At 38.9% G+C, this 26,294-nt stretch overlaps 1 protein-coding gene across 1 annotated transcript; it reads right to left on the reverse strand.

Annotated features, from left to right (window-relative positions):
- Positions 1-5,864: 5,864 nt before the first annotated feature.
- On the reverse strand, positions 5,865-26,294 carry CNMD (chondromodulin). The gene is made up of 7 exons (XM_043998424.1): positions 26,095-26,294; positions 25,430-25,570; positions 19,810-19,950; positions 16,551-16,664; positions 14,292-14,445; positions 9,231-9,397; positions 5,865-7,902 (listed from the first exon to the last, which is right to left on the reverse strand). The coding sequence occupies exons 1-7, from the start codon at positions 26,164-26,166 to the stop codon at positions 7,684-7,686; spliced, it is 1,008 nt and encodes a 335-aa protein (XP_043854359.1). The 5' UTR covers positions 26,167-26,294; the 3' UTR covers positions 5,865-7,683.

Raw genomic sequence — 26,294 nt, forward strand, 5'->3', positions numbered from 1 at the left:
AAAGTACTTGGTAAAAATTAAGCTGTGAAAGTTGGCTGTGGATAATCTATGAATAATTTTAAAATAGCAATGTGTTTGGACATAAATGGGATACTGCAAGGAATATTTTTCTTTTTTTTTGTCTTTTCTTTTTTTTCCTTCAAATGATTCTTGTGAAGAGCTGGTTATAGAAAAGTGTAGAGGAGCAGAGAATGACCAGTGACAAACCAGTGACAGAGAGAATTCCCAAGTAGAAATATTTCCATTTAAGGGTGTAAGGGGCTAAAATTCTAGCTATACTGTCTAAAATATCTAATGAGTGGTTGCCAATAAATTATAAGCTTTAGCAAGAGTTTAGACTTTTAAGCATTTATTAAGGAGAATAGGAATTTGGTGAAGAGACAGAGAAAAAGGCCTAGATTCGTCTATCTATCAAAGGGAGAGTGCATTTAGCTCCACTCTCCACAAATGTCCTCATGAAAGAGAGTGAGCCACACCTCCTTCATCCCACAAGCCTCCTCTGAAACCAGCAACATCCTATTCACATGCACACACATCTCCAAGCTAATTGGCTGGTAGCCTTGATTGACAGTACCCAGGAGCAAATGTCACTTCCTGATGCCAAGGAAAGCCGCGTGGCTTGCCCTCAGATGCCTTCTTCTTGTGGCAGAGCTTTCTTACAGTAACTCTCCAGCAGGTGGCGTCATTCCAATCATTACAAGGCTGAAACCTGTCTATCTTTTTGTTTTAAAGCAAAACAAAACAAAAATACTAAATAGCTGTTGTGCAGTTTTCGGATACAGTGGAATATGTGTCTCTTTGGTAATTCTGTGTTATAATAGAACAATCATTATTTAGCCTTCCCTACAAAAAAGACACATGAAAAGCTGTTTTCTTTGTTCAGTAATAGAAGAATGTGTGAGGAAAAAAAATAAGTCCTAGTTCACAATTTCAACCAAGCTCGATATCTGCATATACTTTAAATCCAGCTTAATATAACATCTCATTAACTTGTTCTTTATAAAATTTATTGTTCTAATGCTTCCTTGCAAAACACATTTCAATACAGAACACCAGGTGAATATTTCTATGCTAATGTGAATATTTCAAATACTCATAGTTGTCCTCTTTTGCTGATTCAGTTAATAAAGTGTAATTCAAAGAAACTATGTGGTACTGTACTAGGGTACACTAAAAAGTCCTTTTCCTACCCTTGAGGAGCTTACCAGGAGCCCAACAAATGCAAAAGACAAAAAAATAAGCAACTTATCATGTGGTAGTAGCCTTGAAATAAAAAAATTAAATCAACTTTAGAAAACACTTACAGTGACAATCCATCAAGGGATTAGATGGGACAATATTCTTGAAGACCAAACTTTTTGTATAGAAGAATTTGAATTCTGGTAAATGACTTTTTCTAGTGGCATTAGAATGTCCTTTAACTTACTATACACCCAATTTCCATTCATTTTCTTTTCATACACTCACATATAATGCTCCATTTTAATGTAGGCCTTTGTTAAGTGAAGCTAGTTCTGTCTTAGAATCCCAGTACATCTCTGAATACAGAACCTAAACAACATTTTAATTGAATAAAATGCTTTTTTTTTGTGGATGGAACATTTATTTTACAGATCATTAATTTTTATCAGATTTTTTGAGATTAAAGCAAGAAAGCATTGTTTTCTGGGCCAAGTTTTAATTTTTAATTTTTTTTTTTTTTGGTGAAGCAATTGGGGTTAAGTGACTTGCCCAGGGTTACACAGCTAGTAAGTGTCAAGTGTCTGAGGTCAGATTTGAACTCATGTCCTCTTGAATCGAGGCTCAGTGCTCTATCCACTGTGCCACCTTGCTGCCCCTGGGCCAAATTTTAGAGCAAAGAAATAGCTTTCTTTGTTAGGTAGAACTGTGTTGAAAAGGTGTTTTGTCTGTATTTGAATCCTAGCCCCATCGTGTTTGAGGGAACAGAGAGAGAATCATATAGAATTTGAGAACTGAAAGTGATGTTATAGATTATTTTGCCCAATCCCTTAATTTAATTTTATTTATTTAATTTTATTTTATTTTGCAGGGCAGTGAGGGTTAAGTGACTTGCCCAGGGTCACACAGCTAGTAAGTGTTAAGTGTTTGAGGCTGGATTTGAACTCAGGTCCTCCTGAATCCAGGGTCGGTGCTTTATCCACTGTGCCACCTAGCTGCCAGTCCCTTCATTTTAAAGATGAGGAAAGTGGTACAGAGAGATTGTGATCAGAACTTTTACCTTTTCAAGGTACATTCACATTTTAAGTTGTCATTTTGTTTTCTATGGGCAGAAAGAACAATTGTTTTTTATCATTTGTATAGTTGAAGAAATTGACATTAGGATATTTTATCATCTTTTTTGGAGTTAATCTATTTTATTTTTCCCCATATCACATGTGAAAACAATTTTTAACTATTTTATCATTGTTGATAGAACTGGTTATCAACAGAACCAAAATTAGAATACACTCTAACACTTGAGAAAATATTTTCCTAATTTGATAGTGATGTTTTGATAGTAGCTCAAAATATTAATGTAGTTAAATTATATTGACTTTAATATCAGTGGTCATAAACAGAATGTAGTAACATGGTTACTAACCACCATCTGAGGAGGTAAACTCACTTCCTCCATCTTGTATGCCTGTGAATGCACTGTCTGTATAGTTTATTTTCTGCCTTCATCCACTGTCCCATAGTTTTAGCCCTGTACCAACTTATATGGCTACCACTTCCTTCACTTAACTCTTTTTCCTTCTCCAACTGAATATTTGTCAAAATTGTCTATCTTCGCAGCAATCATGAGAGGTAGGCGTGGTTATTATCCTCATTTTACAGATGAGGAAACTGATACAGAGAGAGATGAAGTCACTTGCCCAGTATCTCACAGCTAGTGTTTGAAGCTAGATTTGAACTCAGATCTTTTTCACTCTAAGTCCAGTGCTCTATACACTGCACCTAATATAGTGGATCTGTAAATCATAAAGTTGTGAACAAAGAACTAATGTCTAGAAACCATTGAAAGGAATATTAATTTGATAACATTGTTGACCAGAACATACACAATGGTCCAAAAGTCCAAGTGCCATTTTAGAGTTTTGGAACACTATCTATGTACATACTTGTATAGGCATGAGTCCTTCACTTCATGCAGTAGGTGTTCCTATTGGTTTGTGCCTAAGCTACATCCTAATTTTACTAAGGGAACTGGCTAGTTGAAGAAAAGTTTTGGTGAATGTTTTCTGAATGTAAATAATGAACTACCACGTTTATATACCATGTTTCCTTAATGAGGGCCATGTTGTATATGTGACCTGGGGTAAAAGTCACCCCAGCCATCTGGACCTGTTTGCTGGTAAATTAATAACACTGAATGAGTTGTTTTTTCAAGAACCCTTGTAGCATTCTTTGAATCATGTGTACGGAGGTCCTTGAATAGGATTTGATGCGTTTTCAGACTTTGTGCGTGGGATATTTCTGCTAAAGTGTGATTTCCAGGGAGCTTCAAGGCACTGAATGTCAGTGCATTGAGCAGGAGCTTTAAAACTTGTGCCTTCAGAGCAGTGAGAGAGCCTAGAATGCGCCATGTTTGGGATATGCAACCATCTCTAGTTTTGGCTGTACAAAGACATAGGAATCATTAATTTTTTTTAAAAAAGTAGCCATGTGTAAACGTGTGCATAAAACATGTCTCTGAGCGTATATACAAGTAAGCTCATAAAATTAAGGATCAGGCCATGCACATGAGAAGCATTGTCTTTGGTAAGAAATGTAGCTATATTTTAGTGTGTAATAAAATCTAATGGTGAGAATAAAATTTTGAATGGCATAAGTGGTTGTTCTGAATATATTTACTTGTTTAATGTTCAGACTCTTGTATGGAACTAAATCAGGGGTCTGAACAAGGATTTCTTTACATTAGCAGTAAAAGGATATTGCAGTATTTTAGTGTGACATTTTAAAGTGAGTCACATGGAGAGCATCTTTTATGCACAATACACACCCTGCAGCAGCATTTATTTTTTCATCTTCTACAGGTCAGCTGTGTTATTTAGGAATGACAGCAGCCCTCTTATCTAACAGTTGAGTAGCCCTTTCTCTGAGCCAAATTATTAATAGCCATGGGCGTTTTAAAAACTACAGTCAGGATTTGTTTAAATTGTGAAATGACAGTAGTAGAGGTATCTTTGTGATGGTGTTTTCACATTTAGTGGATTGCCACAGTGCACACCAGGCACATAATATGGGTGGAAGTTAGAGAGAGGCAGATATCAGTTCAGGATAAAGAAGAACTTGGCAATAGAAGAATTAATAGATGTTTACTACGCACTTCATATGTACCAACAACTTGTTAGGCACTGGGAACACAAAGACAAAAATAAAAGGCCGAAAAGAACTTCTTTTTTTGGGGGGGCAAAATGTACATATATAAGCCTATGCAAAATAAAGTAATTTCATGGGAGAGGCATGAACAACTGGAAAATTAGAAAAGGCCTGATATAGGAGATGGAGTTTATAAGATGAACTTTGAAGGACACCAAGGATTCTGAGGTAGAGGTAAGTAGGGAATCTGTTCCAGTGTGCAAAAGCAGAGATAGAAAGGGGGATAGGTGTGAAGAACAATAAGAAGGCCAAGGAGTGGAGTGGGGGTGAGTGGGGGTGTATAATGGTGAGCCTAGAAAGGAGAAGGACTTTAGGTAATAAGCTTACTGAGTGGCTTGCTTTGGGGGAATATCAATTTGGTAGCTGAGTGGAGGATGTATTGATAGAGGGAGGATACTGGAGGCAGAGAAACCATTTGGGAGACTTGGAGTAGCCCAGGTGAGAGGTGATGAGTATCTGATGACATCTTGTCAAGAAAGCTATAGAGGGGATGTTGGACTAGGTGATCTCTGAGCTTGAGTCTGATTCCAATGCAGATATCACAACAAAGTGTATCATTTAAGAGGAACTTTTGTATGCTTCGATGAACAGATCCCTTAGGATTTATCAGCTAAGTTAAAAAAGCCAAAACAACAAACCAAAGGAATGCCTACATTTGTAGCAGCATTACAAGATTTCTTACGCTAGGCAGTAAAGGGAAACAGGGCCCATCTCAGGCAAAGTTATAAATATTTTGAAGTTAGTAAAATATACGCAGCCTTCTCTTTTTGTACCTCTTTCTATTCATCTTGGCAGCAATGGTGATCTGTCACTTCTGTCCCTGTTCTTGATCTGCCTGTTCTCACCCTACTATAAAAGACTGGTAAATAGTCAATTAAGATCACTGACTAATAACAGTTTACCACAATGAGTTTCATTTATAGTATAATCTCATTCAGAGTAACCCACTGCTATCCTGATACATCCTGTACTTTCCTTTATCACATATTCTTTCCAAGTGCTCCTAGGATCTCACCCTACCCTGGCAAAAGCCTGCCTTTCCCTGAACCTCATTTCCCCCAACACAGGTAGATAGATACCCTTCCTTTCTCTCTCTCTCTCTTTTTTTTTTTTTTTTTGGTGAGGCAATTGGGGTTAAGTGACTTGCCCAGGGTCACACAGCCAGTAAGTGTCTGAGGCCGGATTTGAACTCAGGTACTCCTGAATCCAGGGCCGGTGCTTATCCACTGCACCATCTAGCTGCCCCCCTTTCTCTTTCTTGATTTGAACCCAACCCTAGTTCTCTTCTAACTCTTCCCTCCATTTTCCTAGATACGTAGTTTGTTTTCTGACACAGATGATGTTCTTTTGGGGATGGGGTGGGACAATGAGGGTTAAGTGATTTGCCCAGGGTCACACAGCTAGTAAGTGTCAGGTGTCTGAGTCTGGATTTGAATTCAGGTCTTCCTGAATCCAGGGCTGGTGCTTTATCCACTGCCCCACCTAGCTGTCCCCAGATGATGTTCTTTTAGTTTGTATTTAATGATTTTTCAACTCCTTAGACGGTTCCATCTTAAGTTATTTCTATTACTTTATGTAGTTTCTGACAAAGTATATCATTTGAGAATGTCTTCTATAATAGAATGACAACCATTGAGAAGAGCGTGTTTTACTATTTTTAATTGTCCATTAACATTACATTCTTTAAAGATTCTCTATTGCCTGAGAATATGCTAACTGTACAGATTTTTTCCCCAATCTTAATAGTATTTTTTTCCAGTCACATGTAAAGATGGTTTTCAACATTTGTTTTGATAAAATTTTGAGTTCCAAATTTTTCTCCCTTCCCTCCCTTTCCTCTCACCTACTCAAGACAGAAAGCAGTACATATTTTATTTTTGTTTTAAACTCTTGCTTCCTCTTGGTTCCTCTGTAGAACCAACTTGCTGCAGTGCTTCATGTCCCATTTCATTGAATGCAAGTGTGTGAACATGGACTCAATAACCAAGTTAGAAAGAAAAAGGTAAAAATATTTCAGTATTTTTATATACTTTTGTTGGCAGAAATGTGTAATTTATTAAAAATAAGTATTTTCACATCAGAAATAAGTATGGTTTATTCAGAATTATTATGTTGAGAGATTAGTGATGTTTCAAGGGCATGATGACCTTCCTTTCTCCTTCCTCGGCTCATATTTATGAATCTCCCGAAAAGCAACTTTTGATTTTTTCTTTAGAAAAGTATTTTTATAGCTCTCTAAAATTGTGGCACTCAGAACTTAAATGTCAAAAATTGTAAAATTTCTTCATGCTCTCGTTAGAGAAATATTTTAATTTCAAAAGATATTTGTTATTCCTCCTAGGCTATATCTTCCAAGCAACAGCACTAGCCCTATTACCAAGTGAGGGATTTTATTAATAATTGGACTACTCTAGCAGCCTGATTTGTACTACAAAGGTAGAAATGACTAACTTTCCTTATTCCTGGTGACCCTTTATTGGAAGCAGGCTGAAAAATCTGATTATCTGCTTTTCTAAATTTTGATAAAGAGTTCTCTCTGCCTGTCTTCCCCACCCTTTGAAAGATTTGCCTTTGGTTAAATTTGACTATGTTCATCCTAAAGATATTTTCTTTGAGGTGATGATGTTTAAAGATTTTGGCATTCTGTACCATACTCTATAAAGAACTTCCCATGTTGCCACCACTTTGAGATGCATAGATAGCATTTATGTGAGCACATTCCATTCTACAGTTTATTCTTTCAGTTTCTTTTGGTTCTTCTCTCTCTTACATTTTTATAGCCTATGGAGCATATTTGCTGGAAATGGATGAGCTATGACTGTCTTAAAACAATATGAAAACTTGGTGTGAATAATAATGGGGACAACTTGACTCGTGATTTATTTTGGTCAGTTACTTGGTTCGAAATGTACTTCCAAATGTAGAAGTTGAGTTTTAGACTAACTACATAACTTTTCACGTGTATCTCAGAACAGAGAGATGGTGATATTTATAAACAAACTGTACTATTGACAGACCAAATTGCACAGCAAAAGAGAAAGAGATTAATGTGTGTTTCTGGTGTCACATTGCCCTTTTGGTGAATTTTTCTCATTGTTGGGAGAAAATATATTTTGCATCATCGAAAATTTAAAGCAGTAGAAAATATAAAGGCGTCTAGAATGACCTAGTTATGACACATGACTATATACTTCAATGTCCCCAACTCCGGAGAATATCCACACTTCTTTAGCTGTAATCTCCTCATTTCATCACATTTTTTTCTTGCCTTAGTTATTGTATCTAGGATAGGAAACCATCTCACACCATACCCAAGATACGGGCCACCCACCAGCTACAGGGCATGACTACTCTGCAAGCTGATCGACAGCCTTGGTAATTGTAAGGCCATGGAAAGTATCCACCCAAAGGCTCACAGATTCTCTGGCAGTGAGTGTAACTCCTCCGGCATTCAATACAGCAGATGCCTTCATGATCTAGTCGTGGGTCAAACGTCATGCCTTCACCTTCTTCTAGTTGCTGTAAAAGAAAAGAATGATTAGTATTTTCTTTAGGATGTAAAGTTAGCTTTGTGCATATGGTTTCAGAATTCAATCTTGAAATCAGTGTAGGTTAGCTAATATGAAGGGTCTTCATCTTTTTTAAAATCTTGAGGGGCAGCTAGGTGATGCAGTGGGTAGAGAACACTGGCCCTGGAGTCAGAAGGATCTGAGTTCATATCCACCCTCAGATATGTGACATTAGCTCTGTGATCCTGGTCAAGTCACTTAACTCTTATTTCTTCCCCTGCCCCCATAAAAAAAGGAAAAACTTGAAAGTTACATAAAATTCCTTCTGATTTCATGAAAACTCCACCTAACAAAACTGTCACTGAAGAGGGAAAATGCTACATCACAGTTTCCTACATTTAATGAAATATGGTTCTCAGGGATCATTAAGCACACAGACACACAGAACAAAAAAGAATCTACTGCTGCCAGTTTAGTTTCTGTGGGACATGGACACCTAGTGATTTCTTGTTGGGATGGCTCCCAGTCCCTAGGTGGCACAGTTTGGAACCCAATGATCTAATGGGGGGAGACAGATGGGTACTAATTATAATAATTCGAGTTGTAATTCTCTGTAGGGATCCTAGAGAAGTGTTATAACTTCTTCCTCTTTCTGTCATTTCAGCATTGGGTATAAAAAAATACTCCTTGAGCCTCAAATCACTGAGGAAAAGAGGCTGTACAAATGAATCCAAATTCAAGATCTTAAATGTAACTGTTGACTTCAAAATGCTAGAATTGGTGCATCCAATAAACAGAGGAACAAAGATCAGTTAGATAAAGTTCCTTGGAAAAGATTGACCAAAATGTGTTCTGACCCTTGGTGGATTTTGTTTCTTTCTTTCTTTCTTTTTTTTTTTTTTTAAGTGAGGCAATGGGGGTTAAGTGACTTGCCCAGGGTCACACAGCTAGTAAGTGTTAAGTGTCTGAGGCCGGATTTGAACTCAGGTACTCCTGACTCCAGGGCCGGTGCTCTATCCACTGCGTCACCTCGCTGCCCCTGGATTTTGTTTCTAAAACAAAATCTGAAACATGAATGGATTCTTACATTTGCCTCTTTCCTTTTAAGTGTTGTGCAGAAAACCAATATAGGTTAATTGAACGTTTCTGTTGGGCTATCAAGACTTTACTATACATGGACAAGGTTTGTATAGGGGGATTGAAGGTGGGGTGGTCTTCATTTTTACAGGCCTGTATTTTAAAAGTTATTACTAAGTCAGGAAAAAGAAATGCTTCTTTCAGAGTACATATGCTGAAACATTATTTTAGTGCTGTATTAACCTGAACATAACTACTTACATGGTAAGGATTATCGGGATTGAAGGGTTCTGTATCCTCCTGAACACTGGGCCTTGTTTCATTTACTGGCCTTCCAGAGCTTGGATTACCCTGTGGCCCACTGTTTGCTCTTCTTGTAGTAGCTTGACGAATTTTTCTAACAATTTCTCTTCGTTCTCTTTGGTTTTCTGCAAAAAGAGACATTTATTAATTTATTTCCTTAGTTTAAAAAAAAAGTTAAAATTTTATTGCTTCTACATGAAAATGAACCAGAAGGTCACAGTTCAGTTAGGTATTTGAAAAACTTGTTTCTTCTTTGATGATTATGAAAATGGCATTTAATTGATTGTGTTTCTAAAACTTTTCAAAATTTTACCCTTCAGAGAGAATGTCAGCTCCCTAGTATGTATGATGGTGAATATCATCAATATGGTTTTTTAAAAGGATATTAATGCATGATAGTGCTCCTTCCATAAGAAGTTAATTTTCAAGCTTCAAGCCACTTATTTTAATTACTCGTCATGATTAAAAGTGAATTTAAAAATATTAAAATGATGGTTGACATTGGTGTGCTCTGGCTCTAAACCCTAGAGAAAAGGAAAATGAATTAGTAGCTTATGGAATAACCTAAATGAGAATTAAAACAGCCAAAATGAGTTACCAACCAATATGGAGATTAGGAGAATTTTCAAAATTAACTATGGATGGTTATGCCAGAATCTGGGATAGTCAAGACCAAGGGTAATCAAAGTTTGGTTGTGAATCTTATTAATGTTTGTATAGAACCTTATCATTTGAAAGGCACTTTCACATCTTTTATCTCACCAAACCCAATTCAGTTAGTTTAAAAACATCTCATCGCCCATTGAAAGAGACAGTAACTATTATTCTCGTTTTATGGATGAGAAAACAGATTCTAAGAATTTCAGTGACTTGTCCAGTGTTACATGGCTAGTACTTTGCCAACTGAAATGAGAAGTCAGATCTCTCTGGCATTGTTTCCATTGTAACATAGTTGTTCTCTGATATTCTAGAAGGACATGTGGATAGTGAGCATAAAAATGTCACAAAATTTGAAATCATAGAGTTCAAACATACTAAAGCAGGTTTTAAACAGCTCCCACTATAACTGTGTGTGGCTCATGATGTGTGGTTTGTTGAACCCCCTATTGATTGAGTTTCTGTTACCCAGACATGTTAATCTAAAAAATGCAGGAACAAGGAAGTGTGTACTACTTGATTTCAGAGATTTGTTGGGATACTGTTATTAGTAATAGTGGTAATAGCTGACACACACAATCAGTTTGTATATATCACTTGAAAGCTCACAAAGTTCTTTTACATACATTATCTTCAACAACTTCCATTCCCACCAACCCTGCCTGCTCTCATAATCCAACTGCTCTGACCTCACTTTCCTATTTTCAGTCTTGACCCCTATTTAACCAATTCAACTCCACCCTTGACTTCCTTGACTCTTTGTCCTTTTCTTTCCTGGTTCTCTCAACACAGGTTCTAAATTTTTGTGGTCTTTAATGCCATTCTCACCACCACCCCTTCAGAAGATGCCCTCAATTCCATCTTACTGAGAAAGCTGAGGTCCTTTGAGTGCCCCTTTATCTGTCCTCCACACTTCAAAATCTTTCTTACATCTTTATCCACTCCTTTATCCTTGTCTCTCCTCCCCACCTGAATGTGTCCTTAGTTCTCTCCCTTCCCTTTTCCAGAATTCTTCCATTATTCACATTGTTTTGTTCTTTCTCCCTCCCCTATCTTCCCTTACTCCTTCCCCCCTCTTTTCTCCCTGTTCTGCTTACTCCTTGTCCCCTCTTCTTACTTTTTTTTTGTTTGTTTTGTTTTGTTCTTTGTTTTTTTTGCAGGGCAATGGGGGTTAAGTGACTTGCCCAGGGTCACACAGCTAGTAAGTGTCAAGTGTCTGAGGCTGGATTTGAACTCAGGTACTCCTGAATCCAGGGCCGGTGCTTTATGCACTGCACCACCTAGCTGCCCCCCTCCCCTTCCCTCTTCTTGATGTCTTTACTACCCACATGCTTCTCAAGCCTTTGTTTGATTTCACTCCCTACTGCTCTTCCTAAACTTCTCATTACGAGGTTTGTTCATTCTCTTGAAGAGGCAACAGGTACAGGTTAGATTAGATGGCCTTTGATTTAAAGATGACCATCTAACTTAAAGATTCTGTCATTTTGGTCCTACCTGTCTTGCTTTTCCTTCTCACTTTTGCTCAGTCACCATCTTCCTCCTTTAGTGTGGATACCATTCAATAGTAGCCCTATCCTGAGCCATTATCTCTCTCTATTGTTTCCTGTTCATCTCATTTGCTTCCATGGGGTCAGATGACTCACATTCTTTTACCTCTAGCTACAGTTTCCCTTCTGAGCTCCAATTCTGAAGTGTCTGAATGGTAACTGCCTGCTAGGTACTCACTTTAATATCCTTTATATATTTCAATCATCTCGAAAAGAGAATTCCCTTTCTTCCTAAATTCAGCCTTGCTCCAGATTTCCCTCTTTCTATTGAGGGTGCCTCCAGTGCCTCCTCTCAGTTAAGGTCATAACCTTCAGAGCATCCTTGGCACTTCCCTCTCCCTTGATACCTCATCTCCAAAATTTGTGTTTGTATTTCCAGTACCTGGCACTGTGTGTGACCCATAGTAGACACTTAATAGATGTTTATTGGATTGGATTGTTGGGGTTGAAACAATGTCATGAGGTAGATTTGACAGGTATTATTATCTCCACTTAATAAATAAAGAAATTGCATCTCACATTAAGTGACCAGAGTTATTAGAATCAAAGACAGGATTTAAATTTGGATTTGTTCCCATTCCCAAGTCCAGTGCTTTGCTCTTTTCTACCATAGAGAGTCAGGCATCTAAAGAGGGATGCTTTTATACCCTCTATATTGTGACTCTTCACAATCCAAAAATCATAGGTCCTCTAGCTAAAGACCTTAATCACCTTAATTACAGACTTTATTGATGCTGTAGATTCAGAGGCAAGACTTAAATAGCTGGCCTTCCTGAAAGTGTAGCACTCTGGTTTCTGTGCCAGCAGTTCTCAAACTTTTTGGTCTAAGGACCTACTTACATTCTTTTCTCTCTCTCTCTCTCTCTCTCTCTCTCTCTCTCTCTCTCTCTCTCTCTCTCTCTCTCTCTCTCTCTCTGTTTTGGTGAGGCAATGGGGGTTAAGTGACTTGCCCAGGGTCACACAGCTATTAAGTGTCAAGTGTCTGAGGCCAGATTTGAACTCAGATACTCCTGAATCCAGGACCTGTGCTTTATCCACTGCACCACCTAGCTGTTTCCCTTCTTACACTCTTAAAAATTATTGTGCCTCCCCTTCCCCAAGTTTTTCTTTATATGGGTTATATTTATTGATATATACCATATTAGAAATTAAAAGGGCTTAGTATTATTATAAAAAAATAGTTTTGATCTCACAGATACCCTGAAAAAGTCTCTAGGACTTCTAAGGTTCCTTGGGCAACTCTTGAGTATCATTGCCCTATGCCAAGGGCCCTCTCAAATATGCTTCATTCCATCTTGTGGGTGTTGATATTTTACTATCACAGTACCTCGAGATAAAATTAATGGCAGCAGACAACATTACTCATTGCAAACCCACCTGGGCTTGAAATGCCAAACCTACTCCAACTTGTGCTTGGTTTTACTTGTTTGAAGGTACTTAGGAAGTGAAAAGGGGGGTTAATAAGGCATAAGGAGAACTTGTTGGCCCCTAGGACTTAGTGAGGTCCATATGTTTGCTTTGTTCCCTTTTTGATCCTTTTTAGATCATTCTCTCTCTCTTTTTTTTTCTTCAGGGCAATGAGGGTTAAGTGACTTGCCCAGGGCCACACAGCTAGTAAGTGTCAAGTGTCTGAGGCTGGATTTGAACTCAGGTCCTCCTGAATCCAAGGCCAGTGCTTTATCTACTGCACCATCTAGCTGCCCCCTCTAGATCATTCTCTAAGACATTTGGTGACTAATTTGAATCTCTACTAACACTAATGGCAACATATTGCCTTTTTGGGGTTTCTTATTAATACTTTATGTGTATGTGTTTATGGATATTACATATATGCATATGTGACATATATATGTAAAATTATAATTTTGGTATTTGGCTTTTAAATTAAAAAAACATGATTTGATGCTGAAATTAAAGAGCCACTGTGTTTAGTTGTATATTGATGGAATTAAGCATGTTATATAGTAGCATAGCAGAGGCTTGGCCTTCAAGTTAGGAATACTTGAGTTTAAGTCTTGCTTTTGACACTGTAACTATTGGGCAAATGAGTCACTTTACCTCTCAGTTCCCCCTGACAACTCTGCTGAGACTCAGTTACTAAGAAGCTGGAAGGAACTTCCCACACCAATAAAATGACAATTCTGCTCCTTACCCCCAAAGTAGATTTGTTGGACCCTGGAATACTATTATGGTGTGTATACTTAACACATAAATGCAGAATTATTAGACTGATATGCTTTTGCCAGGACCAAAAGATGAACCAAGTGTAATGCCAGAGGTATGGACCTTGTGATAAGTATTCATTTACAGCTTTGTACCTGCCTAAATGGAATCTTTCTTTGTTTCTTTTCTTTTTTTAAACTAAGATTTGAGACTCAGTGATTAAGGCTTAAATTGTGTGATGAGTCCTTGCATATACTTTGAACATCTTGAGGCTTTCCCACAGTTCTATGCATGAACAATGATTTTATGCTTCAGTGGCAGAAGAGCAAAATTGAAATGAACAAACAGCAAAGATTCAGAGGCAAAGCTAAAGAAAAAAAATAAACTTATTAAATGAAAATGATAGGTAATGAATATAGTCATATCTTCCTTCAGCCTCCTTCATTTTCATTTCCCTGCCATTAATGCTCAGTTACAATGTCTTTATTTCCTCTTTTTTCTAGCCTGCTAATTATTAAGGTCTGTCCATCCATCTTGATTTATCTTTCTAATTGGCCCATTTTTGTTATGCTTAGTGTGGAGTGGCTTGACGGATCCTGATACAAAACAGGAAGAATTCTAAGTAGTGTTCATCTGAAAATTAAAATGTTACCTTTTGGGTGTGTTGGTTTAAGCCAGAAAATAGGGAGGTCTCCACAAAGTTCTAAGATTTTAGGACTCAGGAAGCTGTTATCCTTAACAGGCTGGTCAGCAGCTACCCAGATTAGAGAATTTTCTTCAAATTTAACTGGCATGAGCTTGCCTTCCTGTGAGCAGTTAAAACAAAATGCACTGGTAGTTTAGCAGAGGACAATGGATTGTTTTACATATGCATGGACATATTAAGATTCATTTGTTCCTGTAAGATTATTAAATTTTATATGAGCTTCATGAGAAATGAATACCAGGTGCCTTTTACAAAAATTGGCTTCTTTTTGTGGTCATTTACATAATCTTCAGAAGTGTGCCATTGAGAGGTGCTTCTTTGAATTTTAGACTGTTGTGATTGTTCCCACAAAGAAAAGCCAGGGTCCTGAGTTGAAAATTAAATTTATTTGCTTTTTAGTTTTATGCTAATCAGGTGCTGGTAATTCAAGCTCTTTAGGAGGAAAAACAATTGAATGGACCCCAAAATTCTAATAAAGATATAGGAACCAGCCTCCCCCCAGCTCCCATTTGAAGATAGGACCAACTCTGCAGGTTTTTTTTTTGTTGTTTCAAAGAGCTTGAGGAGGGAGAAGCAAATGATTGGTTCTTTAATGTTTTTTAGTTCAGAGTATTATTTAACATAAACCATTTTGACATTTTCTAGCTGTAGCAAAACATATTTCAGATGTCTGTGGCATCAAGCACACCAGTGAGATTTTAAAGTTAAACTCTAGATTTTCTTATATAGCAGGTTCCTGAGAATGGTTTGATAACACAGGAGACAAATTTATTTTGCCAAGTTGTTCCTTTCATGTATTTATTCATCTGCAGTATCAAAACACTTTTTTCCATTTTTAAAAAATCTAAAGCAACACTTCATTTACACTTTTCCCTCTGAGCTTATGGCAGAATTATAATAACTTCACGTTACTGTGGAAAACTACTGCTCAATCAATGTTTTTATTCAACTTAGATTAGGTTACCCCAACCAGTATTTTATTATTGATGTCATTACTTTCTACATCATATTCATTTCCTTATGTCTATTCCCCCCTTTCTTTTAAAAGTTATGCAAAGTTTGTAGAAAAATCTACTTGAACAGATTGCATAAAAGTCTGCTACATTTTTATCCAAATTGTGCGCCATATTATTTCTGGTGGGAGGTGAGGTGGGGTGTGTTAAAATATCTAAAACTAATTGTTTTGCAGTTTATGCTTATCAGTGCAGTCCATGGATGAGCTTAGAACAGTTCATAAAAGAGTTGTCAAACTACCATTATTGTTACCCAGAGGGAAGCCAGCGTACACAGTAGTGTTCCCAAACTTTCATTGGCTTTTTCATTGGCCCATGCTTGGGCTTAGCTAGTAGGTGACAGCTGGGGAGCAGGTTCTCACAAATATAGGACAGGAGAAACTGGTTGTATGAACAAGACCTTGGAGGTTTAGTTGACTGTAATCTCAGTACCAGTCATCAATATGATGTAGCTGTCAGTTCCCCTCCTGTTCCTTGCTCGCTCCCCCCGCCCCCCTCAGTATATCCTTTTCTTCCACTCTGAAAAGCAATTTCGGTTTCTTTAATAGAATTATAATGTCCAGAACAAGAGGGATAATATGGTCATATGCTGTTCAGGCCATATCTGTAATATTTTGTTCAGTTCTGGTTATGTTACATCTTAATATGGACATTGACAAACCACATCATATCTGGAGGACAGTGACTGTGCAGGTAAAGGATTGCAAGACATTTTTATAGCATGAATAGTTAAAGAAACTGAGGAGATTTTTCATAGAATTAAAAAAAAAGGCTTAGGGGAAAATAACTTTTTAAATGCCTGAAAAGCTCTCGTGTGGAAGAGGGATCAGACATATTTTACATAGACCTACAGGCCAAACTGGGTCCAAGAGGTGAAATTTATGGGGAAGGACCATTTAGGTGCCATTTGCTCATAGCTTTTAAGAGCCAGGAATCATCATGTATTTTAAGATACTCCCCTCACTCTGCCCCTGGCATGATCACCTGAAAAGATTGCATTATGAAAGAGGAATCTTTAGCAATAATTTTTCAGCCACAGAAACAAAAACAGTAATTTCCTTCATGAGAGAAGAAATGGAAATCTGACCTCTGTTCCAGTCTTCTAAGAGCAGGAGATCGAAGATGAAGGGTTTTTACCACAGATTATTGGGAATTGGGCTTCTTTCTACTTTGTCAGCAAGTTGCTACTTACCAGTTCTGAGCTGATGCTCTGTTTAGTCTTGGCATCCACCTGAGGTATGTGAGCTTTCACTTGGACTTTAATATAACATTTTTCTCCTCCAGCAAAACGGATTCCAGTGATGCCCTAACCAAAAAAAAAATATCACTGGTGGTTGGTTACCTATAATTCAGTATGTCTTAATATGCCATCTGATCCTCTATTTGAAGTTTATCTTCAAACTTTGAGTTTAGATACCACCTCCAGGAAGCCTGCCCAGAACCCTATTACAATAACCAGGAGTTATCTTTCCCTCTATTTGAATCCTATAGCACATTGTATCATTAATTTTGCATTTATCACATGTAACCTTATTGCTTGCTGTTTATTTTGTGCATCATCTCTTCTACCCCTAAGGAGCCAGGCCCAAGTCTCAGACATATCCCACAGGAGGACTAAAGAGCAAATAAATCATCATAATTGAAGAATGGCTCCTTAACTGTCTTTTATGGATCTTTCCAAAAGGCTTTGAGATAAAAGAGTAAATAAACTACATCATCTAAGACCAGATACTTAAGTATTTCCTGAAATCTTTCCCAAGAACTTTTTTTGTTTTGCCCTGTAATGATTGGAATGACGCCACCTGCTGGAGACTTACTGTAGTAAAGCTGCGCCATGAGGCGACCGTCTCTGAGGGCAAAACCATGGGTCTTTTCTTTGGCATCAGGAAGTGATGTTTGCGGGTTGGAGGAAGAAGGGGGAGCCTGGCGCTCAGTCTCTCTCTCTTTTCCTGAGGACGCTAGTGGAGAAGGGAGCTAGAAATGCGCTCTCCCTTTAATAGATAGGAATCTAGACCTTTTCTTCTCTCTTTACCAAATTCTTATTCTCCTTAATAAATGCTAAAAAGCCTAACTCTTGCTAAAGCTTATAATTTATTGGCGACCACTCATTAGATATTTTAGACAGACTAGCTAGAATTTTAGCTTTATCAGCCTCCACACCCTGTTCCCAAAGTGACTTTACTTTGTTCATTTACTAACCTCAGGAATCACATCAGTAACAAAGCTCACAGCTCTGGAGACCATAGCTGTGGCTAAGTCACCGTGACTGACCTTTCAAGTTTAGTGGGTAAGTCTGTATACTTAGTTGAGGGTGATGGATTCCAGCATTTTAAGTTTATTATGATGTTTTGTTTTCATGGCTAAAAACAAGTTGCATAGCTTAGAACAGAATTCATGAAATTCCAAATGTTTGATGAAAGCTAAAGAAAGATTATTCCCTATATCACAGGTTATGAGCAATTGCAGACTTTAAATTCAAGAATGTGACCTATTCTTTTCTTCTTGAATAAATGGAATAAATGAATGAAAAATCATTTGTTAAGCATTTGCCTCGTGCCAAGTGCTAGGGATACAAATACAAAAGCCATATGGTTCCTGCCTGTAATTTAACATTTCTAAAGCAGACAGTTTGACACTTTTGGGGAGAAGGGACTGGGAGGTTTGCACTGGTTTGGGAATTTATAGGGACTATAAATGGAGATATAGGAGCTAATAGACTTTCCAGTAGCAATAACAGTATTGGTTTGATTATATTCCCAGAGAAAGTAGCTTCAGAGAAGGGTTGCATGCTAAGGTAGGGTGCAAATCCTGCTACATAACCTTGGATAAGGCATGTAAACTCTCTAGGCCTCAGTTGATTGTCAAAATGAGGGGTTAAACCAGGTGGCCTCTGTGGTCCCTTGATCCACATGATTTTATTTGTTTGTGGGGCAGTGAGGGTTAAGTGACTTGCCCAGGGTCACACAGTTAGTAAGTGTCAAGTGTCTGAGGCTGAATTTTAACTTGAATCCAAGGCCAGTGCTTTATCTACTGTGCCATCTAGCTGCCCCTACTCATACACTTCTTCATTTTCCTTCTCTCTTCCCTTTTCTTTTTCCTTTTTGATCAAAGAATAAGGTCCCAGAGGACCTAAAAAAGGTATACTTTCTGGGGAGTAGAGGTCCAAAGTGATGAATCCTAGACTACAACCATGGTTATTTATTTAAGTACTTCAAGGATGGTATAGATCACTCCCTCCACTGATGACTCTTGAAACCCCCTTATCACTTGGTCTTCCAGAATGTAATAAAAAAAAATTGATCAATCTGACACCACCCTAGTGAGGAACCTTTTCCAGACATAGCCAAGTTCATCTTTTAGACCACTGCTCATAACCATTGAAACCCTTCCAGTCTAGAATCTTCCAGAGCTTTGTTCTGTTAGCACAGTCTTTGAGAACCTAGAGTCAGGGCCATAATAAATTGATTTGAATTTAGGGAATTCTCACTACAGGGTAAAGGAATCAAAGTCTAAATTATAGGCCATAGTTAAATAAATTTGTGGGAGGTTATGAACTATTTATATGAGATCTGTGAAGATGGTGCTAGTATGTAACATAAGCAACATTATGAAGAATGAATTTTTGCTATCTGTAAGGAGAGTGTACTTTGACTATAGTTAATCTAGGACAGATTTTATGAGGTTCCCTCACTTTCAAATATTAGTGCCCTTTGTGTACAGAGAGGAGAGAAATAAGGCATTTAAGTATATAACCAGGGACAGGAAACCAGAGGCCAATACTATGAGTTATCTAGTGGTCTACACTATGCAGTGGTCTACACTGAAATAAAACAAGCTATAGGGGATAATGCCTTTGGGGAGGAAAGGTTGCCCCCCCCTTTCCCTCTCCTTTCCCTTCTTTCCTCCCCTTCTCAGTTCTTCCCTTTTCTTCCCTCTTGTACCTCCCCTTTTCTCTCTCCCCTCACTTTTCTGTACCCTCCTCAAATCCATGCAGGGATTTTAAACAAACAATTTAAACAAGCAGGAATATTAAGGTCATAAAACAAAGGGAGTTAAAAGAAGCAAAATTACATCAATCACTCCCCCAGTTTATCAAATCAGACAAGTGCCTGGAAACAGGATGAAGAGAAAATAAAAAGCTGCTTTTAGTTGCATAGCATGATGACTCCACTGAGCTAATTCTTTGATAATTGGAGGAGTCAGTCAGTCAGGTAACAGCATTAGCTGTGGAAGGCTTTAAAAAAGGAGAAAACACTAGTAGAGCTGTAGCATCTGATTCATGCTTTTTTAAAGATCCAGGCTTATGGTCTAAGCTGATAACAGATTCTCTCCATAAAATACATATTTACTGCTTGGATTGTGTATATGAAATGCTACTTCTTTCTGCCTGAACTGGAAGAATCCAAAAGGAGTGAATCATTAAATCTTTGAAATGAGTCAAATCTACTCACATTCTGGAAATCATTAACTTCAATTGCTTCTTCAGCTCCACTTCCTATTTTAAAGGTCTCCAAGTTGTTCCCAGCATCTATTTCCATTGATCCTTCCTGTATTTTTCCATTAATACTCATGGTATAATGGACATTGTAAATCTGGAATTGAACATAAGGAGTTAGTACTTTTTTTAAAGCAATCAGTGGCTCTTTAGCTCTTTAATATACAATATGACTTTCATTTTTCCAAGGCCCCTGACATCTGTTGTTAATAGTTATACATGTATTTATGATAGAACCTCATCCACATTAATCCCTCAATGCAGTTCTTTTTAAAAATCTAGAATGTCTTTTGTTCTGCCCCCTTCCAGCTGAATGGGAAGTGGTATTGGCGGGATGCCCGGGGGGATGTGCTGTATTGGGGAAAAACAGCTTTTAATAGCAGTAGTGGCTTAATCAAGAATAGGTTTTAATTAAGTAATACAGAGAGAGGGTTAACAAATGTTGTTTGCTGGTGTGTTTTAAAGAATCACAGAATCCTAGAGCTTGTTATACAGAATATATAGGATTTTACAGAACCACGGATTAAATAGCTCACATTTGTTTTAAGCAAGGTCAATCTTCATGTCTGTATTAGACCAGTACAGGGAATATCTCATTATAATGAACTCCCAAGGCATTCAGATTGTGTTGTTACATGTCATTTTGTTAGAATAGAACTAGCAATCACATTCATCCCCTATTTTTTGCAGACAGAATTGGTGCCCAGACTCTTCTTTGATGAATTAGCAAGCATCATAAAGAAAATGTTCCTGGATCTTCTTATGTGTTTCTTTAAAATATTTTTTTTTACTTAGTCTTTTGAAGCAGCTTGGTGTATCAGAGCAAGTATTAAATGAGAAGTCAGATGCACCTAGGATTGAATCCCACCAGCTCCACCATTTGTGAGCCATGTGACCTTGGGCAAATCCCTTTCCTCTAGACCCATTTTCTGTCAATGACTTGGATTTTAAAGGGTTTTAAAGGAGGGCAGAGCCAGAAGGGACAACAACCCACCTCCGCCAGTGTATTAAGTGCCTGTTATGTGGAAAGTATTGGGAATACAAAGACAAGAATGAAACTACTCTGGCCCTTAAGGGACCCTACATTCTTCATTATCGGGAGCACAGAAGGTATGGTAAGGGAATTCATTGAAGCTTTCATTTGAATCCAAGGGCTCTTGTTAGATTACTTATGCAGGGGTGGGCCAAAAGTCACGAAGGGGCCTGATAAATTATTTTTTCTTTATTTTTTGCCATTTATGAGATTTGATTTTTCACATGTAATGTAAATTCATTTCCTATGTGTACTGTATATGATGCTATGGTATTGTAAATTAAAAACAAACAATAAAGGAGTTATTAAATATTTGTGACTTTTGGCCCACCCTGTATTTCAATATAATGGTTTCCTTTATAATCCCATGTATTTTTTGCATTTAAGTACGTTATTCTGAGAAAGGGTCCATAGGCTTCACCAGGCTACTAAAGGAGATTAAGATCCCTTGTTTTAATCTGTGATACTTTGGTGACAAAAGAAACTGAAACTTGAATGGGTACAACAGCAGTTTGAGCGGAGGGTACATTTTTTTTTTTTGTCTGGGGGTCTCAGCTCAAATGTTTCTCATTCACACTTCCTGTTGGTCCTGTAAACCACATAAATGCACACACACGCTTCACTTCTACCAGTGAGCTTTGGTTCTTTTCAATTGCTGAATCAGCATTTACTGATGCTCCGACAAATAACATGAGTAGAATTGAGGTGAGAGGTATTAATAATCGTTATAAAAACATAGGATGATAAAGAGACACAGCATGGCTTCATAGACAGCTGGTTTTTGGTTCTAGAAGCCCAGGGTTAAAATCCTGCTTCTGACACATACTATTTGGGTGCTGCTGGGTTAGTAACTTCTCAGGTTCCCCAAGAAATTCAAGATAAGTTGCAGAGCAGTTACAGATCTGTTTTTATGGCAAGTTTTCCCATTGCGGGGTTCCTTACACCACAATAACAATCAGATCCAGAAAATGATGCAACATCTATATAGCTTTAGAGTTTACATATATTATCTTACACATTACATTATTGTACATATCTTATTTTAGCTATGGTTTTAGCAACAGATTGCTTGAGTCCAGTATGAGTAGCAGTTGATAAAGGAGCAAGAAGGGTTGGGCTATAAAAACATGGCTTTGGGCTCCAGTGGAGGGGTCTCTGGACTTAATGCTGAAAGTTATTCATTGTTAGAAGCTAAAGCAGTTGCTATCTAAGGACAATGAACTGTCCTGTTTGCCCCAATACTGTTGAATATGGTGCCTTCCAAAATGCAAATAGGTGCTTTTAATAAAGCATATACAATACAAGATTGATTTGATTGCTGTAACTAAAAAGATCACTCAACCCCCCACCCCCCAAACCACTCTGTGAAGAAAGGATCTAAATTTCTTATCTTTTGCTACTATTGTTAAGTGAGGTGGGGTGGCCTGATGTTCCATACCTAGAGGATTGCCACTTTTTTCAGTTTTGCCCACTTTTTTCTAGCTTATTTCAGTATGCATAAGTCCATATTTGAGACTAAACACTCCTTAGCATCCAAGACACCATTTAATCCAAACTAAAGTGGCATAAATCTAGGAAAGAGATCCATATGAGAAGGACCACAGGTGAATTCTAGTAAACTTTCACTTATCCATACCATTGGAGGGGAGCAGTGGTATGGATAATCTTTTAAATTTTAGCATGTCTTTTAAAGCAGCAGATGCATCTTCCTGATTATATTTTGTTTGGATTGTTAAAATTATGTTAATAGGAAGAGACCTGAAACTGAAAAATATGCTACACAATACACAGTCATCTCTCTGTACATAGAAATCATTTAAGTTATCATAAAGTGCCTACTATGTGCCAGGCACTGGCAGCATAAGGACAAAACGATGAAGGAGGCCTGACCCACAATAGTTTACATTTTATGGGGAAATTGGGGTGCTGTCTCTCTCCCCTAATAGGTACACAGATAAGTGTAAACAGCATACAAAGTAATTAGGTGGGGCTGGGAGAGTGAAGCACTAGCAACTGAGGGATCTGGAAAGACCTTGTGTAGTGACCTCAACTGAGTCCTGTAGGGAATTCCAAGAGGTGAGGAGGGTGGGGGGGAGAGCATTCCAGGTTTCAGGGATGGCCTTTGCAATGTCCAAAAAATGGGAAAAGGGATACAGGGTACTTGGGAGCATCACTAAGGCCCGTTTGGCTTGAATGTTGAGTAGGCGGTGAAATCCTGGAAAGATGAGTTGCAGTCAGAATGTGCAGGGATTCAAAGGCCAAAAAAAGGAATTGGTACTGCATCTTAGAGTCAACAGGGAGCTTGGAAGCTTCTCGAACATGAGTATGATATGGTCAGGCTTGTGTGTTAGGAATATCAATTTGGCAGTTGTGTGGAGGATGGATTAGAAGGGGTATATACTAGATACAGGGAACCAAGTAAGACGCTATTGCAATATTGCAAGACTAAGGTAATGAGGGGCTTGATTTTAAGGTAATAGCTTTGTGTGTAGAGAGGAAGGGATGGATCTGAGAAATGTGGAAATTGAAAATGGTCATTTGACTCTACTGGGTATTTTGTTCAAAATCTCTCATATCATACATATACATTTCATATCATAATATACATTTGCAAGTATATAAGGCTCCAGTGAGGGTTTTGCAGAAATAAGATAGCATAAGAATACACAATAATTCTCTTTATGCTCCGGCTGGTCTGGAAATGCTAACAGTGGCTTTTATTATTGACAATTATGCACTTCTTCTTGTGTATTCTTAGCATTCTTTTCATGAAACAAAAATTAATCAACTTGTGATGAAACAACACACGAATAAGTTTCACTTACTGCATATGATCCTTTATCCTCTCATTTTAGAATCTTGTGAATTAGAAATGTTTTTCTTAAATAATTAAGCACCAAGTGGCATAATTAGTTTTGATACATAGCACCACCCAACAACGTAAAAGCCAGTTATTTTTATCATGATATGACAATGAGACTTGGGATATTTATTTCTTTACTCTTTTCATCTAAAAGTTTGAATTTATAGTCAAATATCATAAAGCTTCCCAAAGGGGAGACAATCTAAACACTCAATTTTTGGTTGAGATTTATGTGTTGAATTCCATCCCTCTGTCCAGAACTGCTGCTTTAAAATGAGAGCAAATGGCCCAGTTTTTACATTTAAAATACAAATACAATAAAACACTTCAAATACACACTAAACACTACCATTCTCATCTTTACAGAATGATGCTTTTAAATTTGATGTGGCCCCTATAACAGATTTGATGATATCTGGTATGCTTGCTTATTTGCACTAGGCCTTGGAGTTAAGAATACAAATCGTGTAATGTCTGTAGAAGATGATGTGAGGTGCAAAATGGCTGAATTGCTTTCTGCACCGTTTTCTCTAAGTACTGGAATTAGCTCATGCTTTGAATTCCCCAGAGAGGGGGAGGAGGGAAAAGGAAATAGAGAGGGATCCAGAGAAGAGGAGGGAGTGAAGAAGCAGGAGCAGAGAACTAAAAAATCCTCTGTGGAGAATGCTTAAGAAACAGTCCTTTGTATGTGCTGGGGATGGAGATGGGACTCACTCCCCCCCCCCCCATTACTAGAAATAAGCTCAAGTCAGACTTCGTCCAATAGTTATCGAGATACACCCCCCTCCCCCTTTTTACATGGGCGAACAAAATTTTTGCCCTTAATTTAAAGTACACACTGGAAGGAACTCTTCCAAGCCAAGTTTGAAACAATTTTGTTTTTCAAACTCCAGCGAAAATATTTGTATGCAAATGAAGTAGGGAGGCAGGCAGTTCGGTGGAACATATACTATAAAACCAAAGGAAGAATTGATTTTTAAATATTATTTAACATCTTTAAGGACCTTGCATTTTCTTCCTACACTTCTTTTGAGGGAGAAGGGGAAGTTGCTGCAAAAGTCAGATGAAACTGCCTTGAAAGGTTCTGGCTGCTCCCCTCAAAGACACTTGGAGCAATCCGCTAATATTTGGAAAGTCCATTTCTTCACATTAGATGTAGCTCCTTAGGATCATAATCCTTCAGAGCTAGAAAAAAATCAGAACCCTTTAGAACTCAGAGATCTGCTTCAGCCCCATCATTTTACAGATGAGGAAAGAGCCCCAAGAGCAATTAAGTCACTTAGGGAAAGCCATACAGCAAATGAATCTCAGAGCCTAGGTCTTTTTGTTTTTGTTTTTATACTGAGCCTAGGTCTTAATGCAGCTCTCTTTCCATTACACTCATTTCTTCTGCACTTCTTTTAATGCTCATGAATTACCCTAAGACCATAAAACTCATCTAATATTGGAATTTGACTAAGGCAGGGAGCTGTGCCCGTCAGCTTCCCAAGCAAACCCCTGGGGCTCCTCCCAGGGGTGGCTCGGGGGCGTAGCTGAGCTAGAGGCTGGGCCTTCTCCCACCACCCCTGCGGGAACCTCCCATCCCGCCGTGCCTTGGGCTCCTAGTACACCTGGCGCACCAGGCGGACCCGGCGCAAGAAAGATTTCGCGCCCAGCTGGCCGCTGCACCCTGGGACTCACCTGTTTGTCGTTCACCTTCCAGAAGTAAAAGGCACCGATAGCCCCGAAGAGCAGCAGCAGCGCCCCCGAAATGAGGACCACGGCTCCGACCTTGAGCAGCCGCCCTGGGCTGGAGGGTCTCACTGCCACCGCTGTGTACGCCTACGGAGGGGCGACAGGGACGGGGAGGGCAGAAGGGACAGCTTCCCCACTGTGCCTCGCCTGCCGGGGCACCGCACGGGGAGCCTGGTAGGGGTCGAGGGGCCACAGGGCCCGGGGCTCAGCGGCAGTGGCCTCCCCCGCCCACCTTTTACTCCACAGGGGCTCCCTTCAGTCCCTCCAACTCCTCCATACCCACTGCCTGCTGAATGGGATGTGGGGCAAGTTTGAGCTTAGCCACGAACACTCGTGCACTTTAGAGCCTGCACAGGCCATCACCCCCACGCATAAGGTACACACCTTGTACATGGATCCCCCTCCCTCCTCAGGCATTTGTGCCGTCGGGTCTAGCCGATGGCTTTCCCATGCACCCACAGGGTCCCCGTGCACACTCGAGCTCAGGCCGATACCGAACCCCAAGCGGAGAGTCACACACAACTTTGCATGAAGCGCCCGCCCAGCCAGTTCTCCACCATGGCCCGGCTGGCTTTGTGCTCCCGTCCCGGCGCTCCGGGCGCGGTACTCACGGGTGGACGACACTGCTCCACGTCTTCTGGGCCTGCTAGAGCGATGGGCACTTTGTCCGAACTCTCTGCCATTACTGGTCAGGGAGGCGTGAGGCTCCACTAGGAGTGGGGTGGAAGTGCTACTTTCCAATGCGCCCCAAAGTGATGGGCATTTCAACTCCCTCCCCTCAATCTCCACACTTTCACACCCACAGGGCAGC

The sequence above is a fragment of the Dromiciops gliroides genome, chromosome 3, assembly GCF_019393635.1.
Source record: "Dromiciops gliroides isolate mDroGli1 chromosome 3, mDroGli1.pri, whole genome shotgun sequence".
Classification (NCBI taxonomy): Eukaryota; Metazoa; Chordata; class Mammalia; order Microbiotheria; family Microbiotheriidae; genus Dromiciops; species Dromiciops gliroides.

What these genes read in the sequence shown, in the direction of transcription:
- CNMD (XM_043998424.1), bottom strand. Translation starts at nt 26,166, where the DNA reads ATGGCAGAGAGTTCGGACAAAGTGCCCATCGCTCTAGCAGGCCCAGAA. An exon ending in GGAAGGTGAACGACAAACAG is followed by an intron (nt 19,951 to 25,429) that starts GTGAGTCCCAGG and finishes GTTCAATTCCAG; the next exon opens with ATTTACAATGTCCATTATAC. An exon ending in ATCCCGATAATCCTTACCAT is followed by an intron (nt 7,903 to 9,230) that starts GTAAGTAGTTAT and finishes TTTCTTTTACAG; the next exon opens with CAACTAGAAGAAGGTGAAGG.